Raw genomic sequence first — 15,171 nt, 5'->3', positions numbered from 1 at the left:
GTAGTTCTAGATTAAATGTGAGCATGCATTTACATTTCACTTGCATAAAAACAGATTCAGTATTCTTCAAAATGAATAAAACAGTGAAATGCAAACCTGCAATAATTAAATATGTTAAATGACACAAATACACTATGTATTTAATCTCACTTTATTACCCAATGTCTTTGCTGCTGACCTTTGATGATCCAATTTAAGGAAGGAATTAAAATTTTAAGCTAAAATGACTTTTAGTTTAACATCACATTTGTGTTTCCGTTTTTTCCCTGTTTTTTATTGCTTGAGAGTGTTAAACTCTGGCTGCATACTTCCCTACGATAAAGTAGGAGAAAAACGGTATCTGGCAAAAGTAGTATGTCCGAATTCACAGTCCTCATAAAAGAGCAGGCAAAAGCACCCAGATGACCTACCACTTCCGACGAGATTCTTAAGTTTGCATATGATGGACAGTTTACTATCCCATGAGGCCACAGGAGAGGATTTTTGATTGGCGGTGAAGCAACACAACTAACACTGGTAGGTCACGTGATAATGACAGAATGGCGAATGTAGTACATCCAGATTACATTCAAACTATACAAATTCATACTATATAGAATATACTTTTTAAGCAATTGTCAAGTAATTGCTTTTTCAAGAAAGTATGCAATTTCAGATGCAGCCTATCTTTTCCTGCATCCTATTAAAGGTTGTATCAGTGATTTCAGGCCCAAATTTTTTTGATCACATTCATCTAATCTTTACTAACGATCCGCTAGCTGCCCGCCCCATAAGCATGCCGTCAAAAAAACGCATCTCTGTAGGCAGCCTACAGCTCGTGCACGGCTGCACGCTAAGTCGGAGCTGAAGAAGTAGTTGGCTCAAAACCTCACAACACCCACCCCTGTCGGTGATTGGTTGGAACACTATTTGTTTTGGTTTTGAGTGGTTGGTGAACCCAATTGTTTTTGTGTGCAGATCTCAGAGCCTAGGCTGCCTACAGAGACGCGTTTTTTTGACGGCATGCTTATGGGGCGGGCAGCTAGCGGATCGTTAGTAAAGATTAGATGAATGTGATAATTATTTTTTTTGGGGCCTGAAATCACTGATACAACCTTTAATCTGCAAATCAGAATGGCAGCGCAACTAAAAGGTTTGTTTGAGCTGCGCCCTCTATTGTACAGATGTGAATTTACATTTCCTTTAACCTGAGGCTTATTCATTTAACTATGTGTAAAAGGGCCTTTACAGCTGCCAAAATATAACTTTTTTGTTATTAAAAAACAAACAAGCGAGCCCAGCCCAGATAAAAAAAAGTAACACAAAAATAACACGACACATTACTTTCCACAAAAAGTAACTAAGTAACGCAGTTAGTTGCTTTTTTAAGGGAGTAACGCAATACTGTTACGCATAATTTTTAACAGTAACTTTCCCCAACACTGGAGTTAGTTGATTATGTGTAGTGGAGATATAGACCAATAAGTGAGAAATTCAAAAGAAAGCAGTGTCTTTTAAGACTATTTATAAAACTGATATCAAACACGTCAAATGATATATAAAAAGCTCTAGATCTTTATATAGACACAAATTTGTGTGGTTGCATACCCAAGTTATGCAGATGTAAATGAGATGCTTTCGTTTTTGTACTGTAGTTGTACCTTGTCTGCGGGGGTGAGTTTGGTCCATGGCTTGTCAGCACGGCGGTCATAGTCCTGAGCGCATGTGACCTCCACATACTCGTGGAAACGTAATATTTTTCGAGCCTGTAGTTCGGCCACAGTCGGTCGTTCACTCAACTAAAAAAAGAAAAACAGACAAATGCATGTCACAAATACAGTTGAATGTTTGATTGAAATTCCTTTAAGCAAGATCACTTTCAATGCCTGCTAAAATCAACCTTAAAATTATATTCCAGGTCAATTTTAATGCAAGCGAACCGAATCGCACCTTTCTGGTGAGTCTGCGCTTGATCTCCCTGACCTCTGCTTGTCTGTCTGCTTGGTTTTTTGCTGGAAAGAAGAGACACCATCAACACCGATTAGGCTGAATCAAATCCAATTTCATAGGAAAATGATGTGAAGTACTGAAAACTGCGAGCACATGAACAACTGTTAAAGTACAAAATAAAAGTAGGCAGCAAAGTATTTAAAATCTATGAGAGAAACACAAACAAAGACTTCACTCTATTTAGCAGAAAATATCTGTAATATCTTATGAACCAATAGAGACGGAGAGTGAAATATATGTGGGTCAGTGTCAAACCTTCAGTGAACACTGAGGGAATAAATGAACAGGAATAAATGAGTAACTAATGAAACGAGAAAAAAAGGACAGAACGGAAGTGAGAGTATAAAGAGGCAATTTACGCTGGAGAATGTTTCTCTGTTCCAACTCCTCAGCAGTGGGTCTCTGGCTCAATCGTCTACAGAAAAAAACAAAACAACAACAACCTCATCTTATTCATATATTCCCTTTATTTTGCACAATATTATAAACAATAATTGAATATATATGAGTATTTATTTTTAATTATGTTGAAATATAATTTAAAATGTAAAGTTTAAATATATATTTAAATATTACATTTAATTTAATAGGCACGATATTGTTCTGTTTATTATAAGCACAAGCTGCAGTTTTGTCATCTGTCACTTTAAATGCTTGAGCTCTTTAAAGCAGGATGGATTCTTATTGGCTGTCATTTCTGTCAATCATCAGCTGGAAAAAATTGTTGTGAAAGTGATTCCAATGATATTGTTAATGCATGCCGTTATTGTTATAGTTGTGGTGTGGGCTCTGCTATTCTTTTACGTTTAGAACGTTTTATAAAACGTTATCATTATAGTTATTGTTCTTGGTGTGAATAAGCCTTAACTTCTTGTTTCTTGTTGGTTCTTCTTACACGGAAGATCAGTCTATGACTGATTCACAGCTGTGTTGATATTCAGTACAACAGTATTTCAGTGTAATCTGTATTTATGTGGGTGTGTGGCTGAGAGGGCTATTACCGTGTGAGCGCAGAACCAATCTGTGTGCGGATGGCCTCCCACTGCTCCTTGCTCTGCCACGACAGACTGGTGTGCTCCACTTTGGCCTGCCTCTCAGGAGCCTGCCTGTCTGGGGCAGAGGGCCGACTGCTCAGCTTCAGCGCCAGCGTGTCCTTCCTTTTCACCCTGCTGGCCAGAGCACCTGCAGCAAGCAAACACACACACACACACACACATGCAGTCAGAAGTTCTGGCTCTCTTTTATAAGGACAGATGTCTGAATAAAAAAAACTGTGGAATTAATAGAGACAGCAGAAGGCTCATTCTAAAAACACAGACACAAGTACAGTATTGTGTAAAATGTACAACTGGTTGTACATTTATAAAAACACAACACACACACACACACACACACACACACACACACACAGTAAAAACATTTATAATGCTACAAATGATTTCCATTTCAAATTAATGCTGTTCTACTGAACTTTCTATTCACCAAAAAATCCTGAATAAACGAATCATGGTTTACACAAAAACATTAAGCAATACAACTATTTTCCACATTGATAATAATAATAAATGTTTCTTGAGCAGAAAATCTGTATATTAGAATGATTTCTGAAGGATCATGTGACACTGAAGACTTAAGTAATGATGCTGAAAATTCAGCTTTGCCATCACAGGAATATATTAATTTTAAATTGTAATCATATTTTTTATAATATTATTGTTTTTACTGTGTTTTTGATCAAACAAATGCATGATTGGTGAGCATAAGAGACTTCTTTCAAAAACATTAAAACATCTTACTGGCCCCAAATTATTTTGTGAATTAAAGTGTGTGTGTGTATATATATATATATACACACACACACACACACACACACACACACACACACACACACACACACATACTTGGTGGGCTGTCATCATCCTCGTCTTCATCCGATTCATCATCCTTGTACAGCACAGGTCCGTCTGAATCGCTCTCATCCGGCTGCTGATCTTCCTCATCTTCCTCCTCCTCGCTGCTGTTGTTTCCTTCTGGGATAACGCTGATGCTCAGGTCCCCCACCAGACATCTGCGGCTACGAGGCTCAAGATCTGGCTGGGACTGAGGGGATGGGAGGTGATCAGGTGGATGTTCCTCATCATCATCATCATCATCGTCCTCTTCCTCCTCCTCTTCATCAGAGTAGTCATCCTCATCCCTGAGCAAATAAAAATCCATTTCATATTGGACCCATATGCATATTAATGTATTTGCAACTTTTTACTGTCAGGAACATTCGAGAGAGGATACAAAATATTTTAGAGAAAAAGAGAAGGCAAGATGGATTGAACCAGCCTTTCTTAAACGAGCACCAAGGCTCAATGGGTGAACACAGGGGTTAAAGTGGGCCTCAACGATCCGGAACTGCGTTCTGGCACCTCAGATAAATTAATAAATAAATAGATTCATTAATATCAATGATAGCGCGATGGTAGGCTATTAATGTAGGCAAACCCGACGTTATGTCCTCAGTCACGGTTCTCCTGTCTAATTTGAGTGCATCTACGCCGGTTCACGCATGCAGACAAACTGCATATTTATACCTGAGAATGCTTTGACGTGTTTCCACAAATGCCTAAGGGAACGTCTGCCAATTACACCAACTGCGTTAAACAGCCTTTGATTTGTATTATTTAAAATTACTTTTAACATTTAAAAACAGACGTTTTCAAATTCCAAAGCTTGTAGAAGGAAAATAAGCTCCTATTGGCAATACTGACTCCTGGTAGCCTTGAATAAATTAACTTGTCTAAGAAAATGATTCATAAAACATATAAATATCAATTGAGCCTATGTTTACTTTCTTTACTGACACAGACGAAAATTAAAAGACTATCAGTCAAAGTTCAGCTTTAGGTGGGAAAGAAATAGGGCAGAATAAGGAGACTGAGAGAAAAATAAAGATGAAGAGCAGGTATTGACAAATAATCTAATGTCCACTGACATGGTTTTAAAGCTATTTCTTATCTTTTTGGATAAAAAAAAAATTGCACATGTAGGTGCGGGAAATCCAAATTTTGGAAATCCCCCGAACCCCCCTAACTCACATTTCAATGCCCGTGTCTGTGGGTGGCGCTGTGGATGGTAATGTGGACTGGTGTGGTTACAGTGCCAGGGCTGAATTTTTGTCCAGTCAATTTTAATATAGTATCGTTATCATATCAGAGTAGATGTAGATGGACCACGATAAAACCATTAAAATATCAAGTAAATAAGTATTGTGATAGTTGGTGCCACAGTGACACTTGTCCCAAAAAGTATTGCTATACCACGATACTCAATATGTTGTCCCACGGTGAGTCATTTTGCTAGGACTACATTTTCAGACAGGAATGTTGTTCCAGGATCAACAAAATATGCTCAAAATACGTCTTACTTGGCAAAATCATGTCTATGGAGGTTTTTTTTTTTTTTTTTTCATGTCAAGCATCAGCAAGAGCATGAAGAGGAAGGGCAGAAAATTACTAGTTAAATGTTTACACCGCTATTTTAAAAGTGTTGAAACTTAAGTAGTGACAGAACTTTTTGTGGCATACATTCAAGTGTAATAAATTATCAGTAAAAAAAAAGTATGGGGTCGGTAACTTGGTTCTATCAATCAATTTTTGATTGGAATTTGATTCATGAAAGCTGGATTTGAAAAATGCGAGTTTGCAGTCAATTGTGGAAGGATGGGGTTTAAGTGCACTTGCCACTTAATGATTGGAGAAATCCAGCAACATCAGAGAGTAGTCTGTCATTGCCCTGGAAGATTGATTTATGAGACTTTGATTAAACGTCACAAGGTCCAAAAAAGGTATAGATTTATTTTATTTTTGTAATAATTATTAAATGTAATAATTATATATATATATATGAAGAGTTCAGATACAAAAGCCTCTAAGTGCCATTTGAAATTTTCTTCTTGAAGGATCATTTTTTATCAAGCTCATATATTTAAGTTCAGTAATTTAACTTAAATAGCAATGCAAATGACCCATTAATTGTCATTTAAGTGAAACAACTGAACTTAAATATACGAGCTTGATAAAAATGATCATTCTAGAAGAAAATTTCAGATGGCACTTAGAGGCTTTTGCATCTGAACTCTTCATATATTATATATATATATATCATCCAAGTGGATGCTACACACTGGTGGTGGTTGAGGAGAGACCCCTGATATGATTGTAAAGCGCTTTGGGTGTACAGTAGTATATATGAAAGCGCTATATAAATGCCTCATTCTATTCTATTCTATTCTATATATATATATATATATATATATATACACACACTGTACATACACATATATATATAATATATATATATACACATACACACATGGATGAATCATCCACAATAAGATCTATAATATGTATTTACAAAAAATGTGCATTGCATTTATAGAAACTGTGACCAAATTTGTATTATTTAATTTTTGATGGACAGCTCTAATCGAAACTAAAGAAAGTGCCCAGATTACACTCACAGTTTGAGAGGCTGGATGGTGACTGGCAGTGGGCGCCCACCCTGGTACTCCGGCGGTGTCTCAAACAGCAGTGAGTGGGCACGCTGGGAGCCATCTGGGTGTGGGAGGGTGGGTCCTGGGCTACTGAGCGCCCTCTGGATCATGATGTGTAAGGGAACGGGTGCTTGACGGGCAGGTGGTTCCTCGGGCGGGCTGGGAGGGTCAAAGTGGACAGGAAGTGGCTGGGGCAGGGGGTAGGGGTAGGAGTGTTGGTGGAGGAGGTGATGTGTGTGGGCCCGTGGAGGGGAGGGGGGGATGTGTGTGGGGAGAGGTGGGGATGGGGGAGGTGGGGGCAGCTGGTAGCCCCCAGGGATGTTGGCCCTTATGTCCTCGGACAGAATGGAGGGAAGGGAGGATATGGTCAGAGGAGAGTCTTCTTGATTGCGCTTGGTGACAGGCGTGGTTCTCTTCGGGGGCATGGGGGGTGAGGGTTTGACCGGTACTAGGTTGGTGCCTCCTTGTGCGAGTTCAGCTGTAGAATATTATGCATAAAGAAACATTGTAAACATAAGTAACAGTTTTTCAAACATACTGCATTAAAGTTCAAACATCACTGTACTATTACTCAACAGAATTAAAGGAACAGTTCACCTAAAAATTTAAATTCTGTCACCCACCCTCATGCCATTCAAAACCCATTTGACTTTCTTCCATGGAAAACAAAAGGAGACTTTATTTTTATACATCTTGTCCATTAAATTAGTTGATCCAGTTCACAAAACCAGTCCCTGACTGGCACAAAAAAACTCCCTGACTCAATGATTCAGCTCACAGGAGCAGCGCTTAACTATGTTGAAACTATGTTGTCTTGGCAACTAACTAAAATAAATTTAAAGTACCACAATTAATTATAAATTAAAGCTAAATAGAAATATAACAAAATCACATTACATAGTCTTTAAAACAAAGTACAATAAAAAAAATAATGACCAATCAAATTTTTTTAATAAATATTATAATAAATAGTAATAAATAATACTAAAATAACAATTCACAGGAGAACATTAAACATAAATTTTCATCCGTTCCTCAAAAAGGTTATCGAATGACTTTAAAAGTATAATAAAATGTAGTCCACATTACTTCTAAAGTGCTTCCAGTACAGACAAAATGTATTCTTGTGTTCCACAGAAGAACTAAAATCATACAGGTTTGGAATGAGATGAGGGTGAGTAAATGATGACAGAAATATCCCTTTTGTTTAATACAAACTTTAAAGTTTTCACATTTCATGTTAGTAGAATCAAATGACTTCCATCCCGACTCGCCAGTAACGTCACCGAAGACCAACTGATTCTTACAGAACACATTCTAAGCAAGCAAGTTGAATGAAGATGAAAAGCCATGTGACTGCTAATCAATGCAATGCAAACCCATGTCACATGACTCGAATTGATGATTGCTCTACACGTAACTGCCAAAGATATAGTGCAAGTATAATGAAGAACAGCGGCCAAACATTATTAATGAGAAGGAAGCATAAAGTAAGCTAAACATGCAAACTGCATGTTAAAACATTCTTTGGATTAGCCTGGCTGCCTACGAATCAAATGCATGAATTTTAGCTCTAAAGCTAAGCAACCCGCAGGCTTTCAGCATGTCATGATGAGGTGGACTGGATTCATTCCTCGTTTCGAATCTCACAGCTGCTTGTGGAGCAACTGTTGCCTGGAGTAGCTTATAGAGAACATATGCTGGCACCTGGCATGATGGGGCATTTCCAGCAGCGGTGGCTAAGATTGCCTCAATTGTACAGGGGGTCTTCTAGCCGTTTAAACACCTGTTAATAATGTGCCAACGTGCTGCACGCTTTTGACAGCTTTAATGCCCAGAACATGCAGTTTTGCACTTGAGAATAGGAGTGAGAGAGAAAGAGCAGCAGCAAGGGGGGGGGCGTGTTAGTCGAAATTAGCCAGTGCACGCTCAATTGGTGCGCTAAAGGCATGCTATGCTGAGGATAAAGATGAGGCTAGCGCACACAGCAGTAGATGAAGGACCCAGGTTTGGCGACAGGCCTGGCCTCGACGTTTACCTGTGCGCATGCCTCCTGCCCGCCGACAGAGGTAGACAGGCAGGGACAGGTAGACGTCATGGTCACCCTCACGCTTCCAACAGGACCAGTAGAGAGGGAAATCGCTGCCGTCACCCCCGTGCAGGGTGGAGGCTGGCGGGGGACAAAAACACAGTCCCCGGGCATCAAACACCACATACCTTTACAAAAGCAGGGACGACTTACTCCTTTAATTGACTGTGAACAGCACGAAGGTGAGGCTACACACAGAAGGTTTTTAAAGTCAACGTGAAATCAAAATTGACCCCATTTATTTTCCAAATGCATGCTCTTGGTCTTATTGTGAATGATTAATCTGTGCAGATTTATATATATAAATAAAATTTAACATGCTCTTCCTCTTAAACAACTTTCCTTTTCTGGTGGCATCACTTCGGCTGAGAAAGTTATTGGATAATTAACCAATAGCAAAATAGACAGTTGTTTTTTTAGGCATTCAACAAACTTGCTAGTTTCAAAATTGCATTAGTTACTTTTTTCCCCCTTATTTTAATTTTTTCCTTGTTGAATATCCTGTTTCACTAAGAAATACATCACATTATGGAAGTAAAATGGGTTGCAAATGGCAATTCACATCGACTTTAAATGCATATGCGAGTTAAAGAACCAGCTAAAGCCATAGATATGAACACCTAGATGATCCAAAAAAGACAACAGCACCACTATCTTCAACATTTTGGGTTGAGCTAGCTAACAACTACCACTACACTAAGAAAAATGCCAGAGCACTGTGGAACCAGTCAAAGTAAAAGAAAACCAACACATTTCAAAATGTTATTGTTAATCCTATCACAAATGGTCAGCAAGACCTTTTTACAATAACTATTCTTTTAATGTAACAGAGCTTCTGTCTGCCATCTGCGGTTCGACATCAAGATCTGGCCCGTTTCCAGTGTACTGTGAGCCAGCACACTTATCAGCAGTAAAACATCAACACGTATGTGAAATGTACAGCTCTGCCTTTCAGAGGCACTGACTGACATGCTCATTGACTGGCTTCCAAATGGACAGCAGGAGGCAGTGTGGAGATTGAATGTTTGAGACACGATGTTCAGACACTACAAACTGTGAAAAGCTTGACGCATCGGCTTCCTTTTGAACTATTTTTGTTGGAGGAGGACAAAAATATTCTAAATCTGTTGTTCAAAATCTGTTAAACTGCTTAAATATATCATTCCTAATATAAAACAAAATATACTGATTACATTCAATATCTTCCCTAAATAGGTTCCAATATTTCATAGTTCAAGTCAAGGGCTAATAAAATCATATACAGTATCAGATATTGATATCTGCAGTTCTCATATGATTTAACAAAGAAATGCATTCAAAGACCAAATTCTCCCAAATAAGAAAAAGTTCCTATTAAATTGGAACAAACATGCCTATTGTTTTCCTGCAATAATAAGGGCAGGGACAAAAGACAAATCCAAGATTACAACAAATGAAAACATTGTCTTTAGTAATAACTGAGTATCTCGCAATCAAAGACTATTATCAAGTTGATCAGCTTAAGGGGCAGAACCCCAAAAGCAGAAATTGGCTCTGCAAGCAGAGAATAGTGGAATTGTAATAAATCCATTGTTGAGTTCTTATGACGAATGACATGGCACATAAGTAAGTGGATTTCATTTAATTAACACAACAACTCATGCACCACTGCATGTCACACATGCTTATAAAATATATTAAAGTAAAAATAGAATTCTTAAAAGTTTTAAACATATGAGCATCAGTGCTTTCTGTGTCGGAGATGCTGTAGTGTGATGTCTGTGAGCAAATTCAGTAGATTTGCTTCGAATATTAGTAGGGATATTTTTAAATCTGTCAAATTATACAGATACAGTTACACACACAGACAGCAATGACTAATACTGCAATCTTTAAGTATGAAAGGATTTCTTTGCCAGTCTCTACATATGTGGTTCAGGGTTGTCACTGTATCTAACAGATGTGAAATCTATTTGGAAGTATTTGACTGAAATTCCCATTTTAATTTTAATAAGCCGTTTCAACTTCCCTCACAGAGCATTTTATTAATTTCCTCATTTATGGCAATTACACGTTTGCCTAAAACAGTGACACAGTACTCTTGGCCATCTAAAATAACCAAACAAATGTTTTCACAGCTGATTAGTTTGTTCCTGTTTAGAAACACTAAAATATTATACAAAAATAAAAACTACATTATGAATAAATAAATATAAAACATAAATATGAGTATTATTTAACATTATTTAAAATGTATTATTTAAAATTAACATTATTTATTATTTAAAATTTGTGGTGGTTTGCAGCACAGTAAATGTGCCAACCATAAAAACATTTTATACAGTTATTCTAGTAACTGGTAATTTAATTTATAAAGGTCAAGTAATTCATTACTGTGATTGTTAAAAATATTGGTAGGGATTATAAACATTAAAGTCTCTTAACTTTTGTAGAGACATGCCCCTATTATCCATACCCAAATCTTCACCCATAGAGAAGATTATGAGGGCTTTATCAAAGAGCTTTCCGGAGGAAGCAAATGTATTGCGACTGGTAATTTCACAGACTTTAATAGGGGTCATGTTATATCTCGCATGACGTGTTTGTGACCACTCACCCAACATGGCGGGGTTGTTGCTACGGTTGATTGGCTTGGGTGGAGGGAGGGGGGGCTGTTTGGTGGGCTGAGTTGGGACAGCACCCATAGAGGATGGTCCTGAGGAGGTGGTGAGGTGAGCGCCACCGGAAACCTGTGTGTTGGCACCAGCCGAGGAGACGTTTCGTAGAGGTTTTCCAGCTGTGCTGACAGCTGAGGAGGAGGAGGAGTTGGAGGAGGCAGAGGAAGAGGAGAAACCAGCAGAGGGGTTGTGGACAGGGGTGCGGGGCAAGCTGTCAACACCAGGTTCTGGGGCGGAGGTCATAAGCCACTTGGGGGGCATGACAGATTGCTTGGGGGGCAGAGGCTCTCGCAGTGTGTCCCTCAGAAGCTCTGAGTTAGGAACGTATTGACTGCTGTCAGACTCTGTAAGGGAAAACATAATATTCAGTCACTTGAAAAACTAATTCAGATATTTAGTTTGTGCTTCATAATAATAATACAATCTTATCTGAAGGTTTATTAAGTTTAATTCACAGTAGAACTGCTTTAGTGAATCGATTCAAAAGACACCATTTAAGACACTACAGAAAAAATACATACATATCAAAATGCACATTAAATATCATCAGAAAGCTAAAAAACATTTCTATAATTATTTTTAGTTACATTGCTCTATTCAGTCACCATTGAAATGTTGCTCTACATTAAAAATGTCTCATCAGTCATAGTGGAGAGACAGATCTGTCTACAAAGGAATGTTTTTGGGACTAAATGTGACCCATGTTGGCAAAATGAGTCGCAATGAGTACATTTTCACAAATGAGTTAGTGTTATTTTCTCTATTCTCTATTAAAAAGATAATGTTTTTGTGATTACTCTCCAAGACAGATATTTTGAAATACTGTAATTCTTAGTATCTCTGGATCGTGCGGTGTCTTTCAGCTTGAGTAAGAGCGTTTTGTTTACATCAGCATGAATTTGAAAATCACATTTCATTGGTTCGGACTCATGGCATCAATAATTCGCTATGAATATTCACAAAGTTGGAATGCTGCACTTTAAAACGATAGCAAACTTCAGCCAGTCGTCAAGAAGCGAGCAGAGAAAAATGGCACTCAGGAAAGGTACTCCTCTCAGAAAACGTTCAAATAAAGATCCTTTTAGATGTTTTATTTATAGCTATTTGGAGCATTTGGATCACTGGATGATGGCTTAATGACCTTATTTTTGTGAAAACCTAGAATTCAACCAAAACTTAAATTGTTTTACTTGTTTTGCCTGTAGCTCAAAATTAGCCTTTGCACATTCCGACTCATTTTGCCAGCACGGGTCACACATGATAATGTTCGCTTTGATGAGGATTGAGGTGACTGTGGTTTATTAATTAGGAAAGAACAGGAGAATTCAGCTTAGCTGCACTCAGTTCCTAAATAAGAACCTTAGCTGGAGCAGAACCCATGGGAACACAGACACTTGTCTCACTCCAGTTGGCCCAACAGAAGGTGATGCAGTGATGGCGGAAGTGTGGAGAACAAAGGAGAGGAAGGTAGAAAGGGAACTAGAGAAACGTGAAGAGAATTGATCCTACAAACCTTGTCTTCCCCTTCCCTCTTCGACAGACGAGTGACGAGGAAGCGTCGGCTTCCAGTCAGATTCGGGGCGAGTCCTGCGCCCATCCTCGGATGGGGCTTTCATTAGCCCAGGCCTCTTGTCCATTTCAGCGTGAGGTCTTCCTCCACGTCGGATATCATCTCCCTGCCAGGCCAGATTAGATTTCCAGTCCTCCGTCCCGACAGACCAACCACTTCTCCTGCCTTCGTCCTGATTGGAGGCCCGGGGGCCCAATGCTCCGCGATGATCGCCATCGGAGGGGGCGCGACCTCTGCGGTCATCATGCTGCGGCAGCCAGACAGGGTTGACTCTGAATTCAGATTCAGAGGGCGAGTGAACCCGCTCTAGCCCCAGACCTCCACCAACTCCTACAGGCAGAGTGTGACCATTCTTCACATAGTGTGTCTTGTGGCCATGGGCCTCACCTGATTCTGTTAACAAAGAAAAAAAACATAACTATATGGCAACTATATTATAAAAGACAGGTCAACAGTTTTACTATTGCCATCATCAACGTTAGGCGAGATTATCTATAGTCAGCGCAATGCAATTCTGCCACACCTTCTTCATGACAAAAACAGACTTTCATTTTGTCTTGTGTTACAGATGTTATTAGCAGTGTTGCATGCAACCTAGAAAACATGAGGAACGCTATGACTTATTCTGGACTAAGATGGAATGAAGATAATGCAAATTTGTCAGGATGGATGGTTCCAATTTGTTCAAAATATTTGACAGCTTATTTTAAAACCTCATGGAGCCTGTAATTTGTATAAATACATTTATAGTCAATAAGTTATTTGTTTAAGAACTTAATTTAGTTAATTGATGAAACCATCTTTTCTGTAAAGCTCTTAAAAACACTGTTAAAGTAGCCCATATGACTTGCGCTATATTATATAACGTCTTTTGAAGCCACACAATGTTTGTGTCAGAAAAAGATAGGAAAAAGCCCTTAATTACTCATACTTTTCTCTTCTGTTGTGTCTCATTCACTGATGCCATGAGACACACTGGGTTGTGTGTCTCGTGACCAACTGCAATGTGCAAAAAGTGAGTATATGCATATTCAAATCACGTGAATAACACAATACATTTGTCTGTGTTGTATGACTAAACACTTAGAATATAGTACAAAAGACGTATGGACTTCTGTTATGGTGCTTTTATGGTACTTTTTGGAGTTTAACAGACCCAGGTCACCATTCACTTCCTAAAATCTATGTTCCATGGAGGAAAGAAAGTCATCCAGGTTTTGATTTCATTACTTTAATTAAAATGTGTGTCATTAATATTCTTATTCTGTAGTTTCCACAAGGAAAAAGGCACTTGAGTTGAGGTCATGCTTTGTGAATCATACCTTATTGCTCAATTAACAATCCAAAATATACACACATAAAAAAACAGGAGGTGCACAGACAGAAACGGCACACGTTTAACCTTTTAGTACAGTATTCATTGAATAAATATTTGTTTCCCTGGGAGAAATAGCCTTGAAAAATTCAAAAGGATTTGCATTTTTATAGAAAAAAAGACCAGGTTTGCATCAGGTTAGAGACTAATGTGGCATGCGTCTGAAATGCGACAAGCGTGTAGCTACGACTAGCTCTGAAGTACAGGTTGCGTCTCCTCACACATCTCTCAAAGGTTACACGAGCAGCTTTCAAATAAATAGGCCTCCAAAAGCAGCCGGTTCACAGCGCATGACTTTCAAAGCTTTTTGCTCCTGGGCACAATTTGCTCCACTTTCTTGTCTTAAGAAAAACTGCATGTCACTTTCTTCCCAAAATATGAAGAGTAAAAAAAAAAAGTATCAAATTGAAATTTACACCCTTCATCTGCCTTGAAAACTGCCGAATTTGTCTCAGCTCCCCTGGCTGCTGCCACATTATGTGGAGCTGAGATGACATACAACCTCACTGAGCTGTCTGTCTTTTTCTGATGTGAAGAGAGAGACAGTGCACAGAAATTAAATTATAGCACATGTATCAAAATAGCTTTGAGCCACAGAACTGTGATTCAGCACTAATGGATACACACATCTGTAAAGGAGGGGGAAATATATACATTCACAATGTTTATTTTCCTTCTGAGGCCCAGTTTTCTCTGTTGGTATGTCTAGTATCATCAAAGACCACAAAAATACAGCGAGACCACTCAGAAATTAAACGCGCAAACACCCTGCCTGAAACACACACACACACACACACACACATACACACGTTTCTACAACTATGGGTGCTTTTGGCCATAGAGACTTTTAGAAAGAACTCTCTCCATACACATATCACTAGTTTACATAATATCTAATTAATAGTGTCCAACAATTAGTCATATACATTCCTCACAGAAGAATCAAGC

The 15,171-nt window shown here is 38.6% G+C and overlaps 1 protein-coding gene across 7 annotated transcripts in view; it reads right to left on the bottom strand.

The window, feature by feature from the left end:
* phactr4b (phosphatase and actin regulator 4b) overlaps window positions 1-15,171 on the bottom strand; it is a 47,689-nt gene that overhangs the window by 2,786 nt on the left and 29,732 nt on the right. For 5 of the 7 annotated variants that reach the window (XM_081389720.1, XM_081389721.1, XM_081389722.1 and 2 more), the window contains 9 exons: window positions 12,792-13,241; window positions 11,218-11,622; window positions 8,571-8,702; window positions 6,500-7,010; window positions 3,891-4,186; window positions 2,991-3,171; window positions 2,349-2,404; window positions 1,930-1,991; window positions 1,641-1,778 (listed from right to left, as the gene is read on the bottom strand). In XM_081389720.1, the coding sequence (XP_081245846.1) occupies window positions 1,641-1,778; window positions 1,930-1,991; window positions 2,349-2,404; window positions 2,991-3,171; window positions 3,891-4,186; window positions 6,500-7,010; window positions 8,571-8,702; window positions 11,218-11,622; window positions 12,792-13,241 (2,231 nt within the window). The remainder of the gene's footprint in view (window positions 1-1,640; window positions 1,779-1,929; window positions 1,992-2,348; window positions 2,405-2,990; window positions 3,172-3,890; window positions 4,187-6,499; window positions 7,011-8,570; window positions 8,703-11,217; window positions 11,623-12,791; window positions 13,242-15,171) is intronic. The other 2 variants (XM_081389724.1, XM_081389723.1) reach the window with 1 other exon arrangement.

Source organism: Scardinius erythrophthalmus (assembly GCF_964197995.2).
Source record: "Scardinius erythrophthalmus genome assembly, chromosome: 16".
Classification (NCBI taxonomy): Eukaryota; Metazoa; Chordata; class Actinopteri; order Cypriniformes; family Leuciscidae; genus Scardinius; species Scardinius erythrophthalmus.
This window is presented reverse-complemented; position numbering and strand designations above follow the sequence as displayed.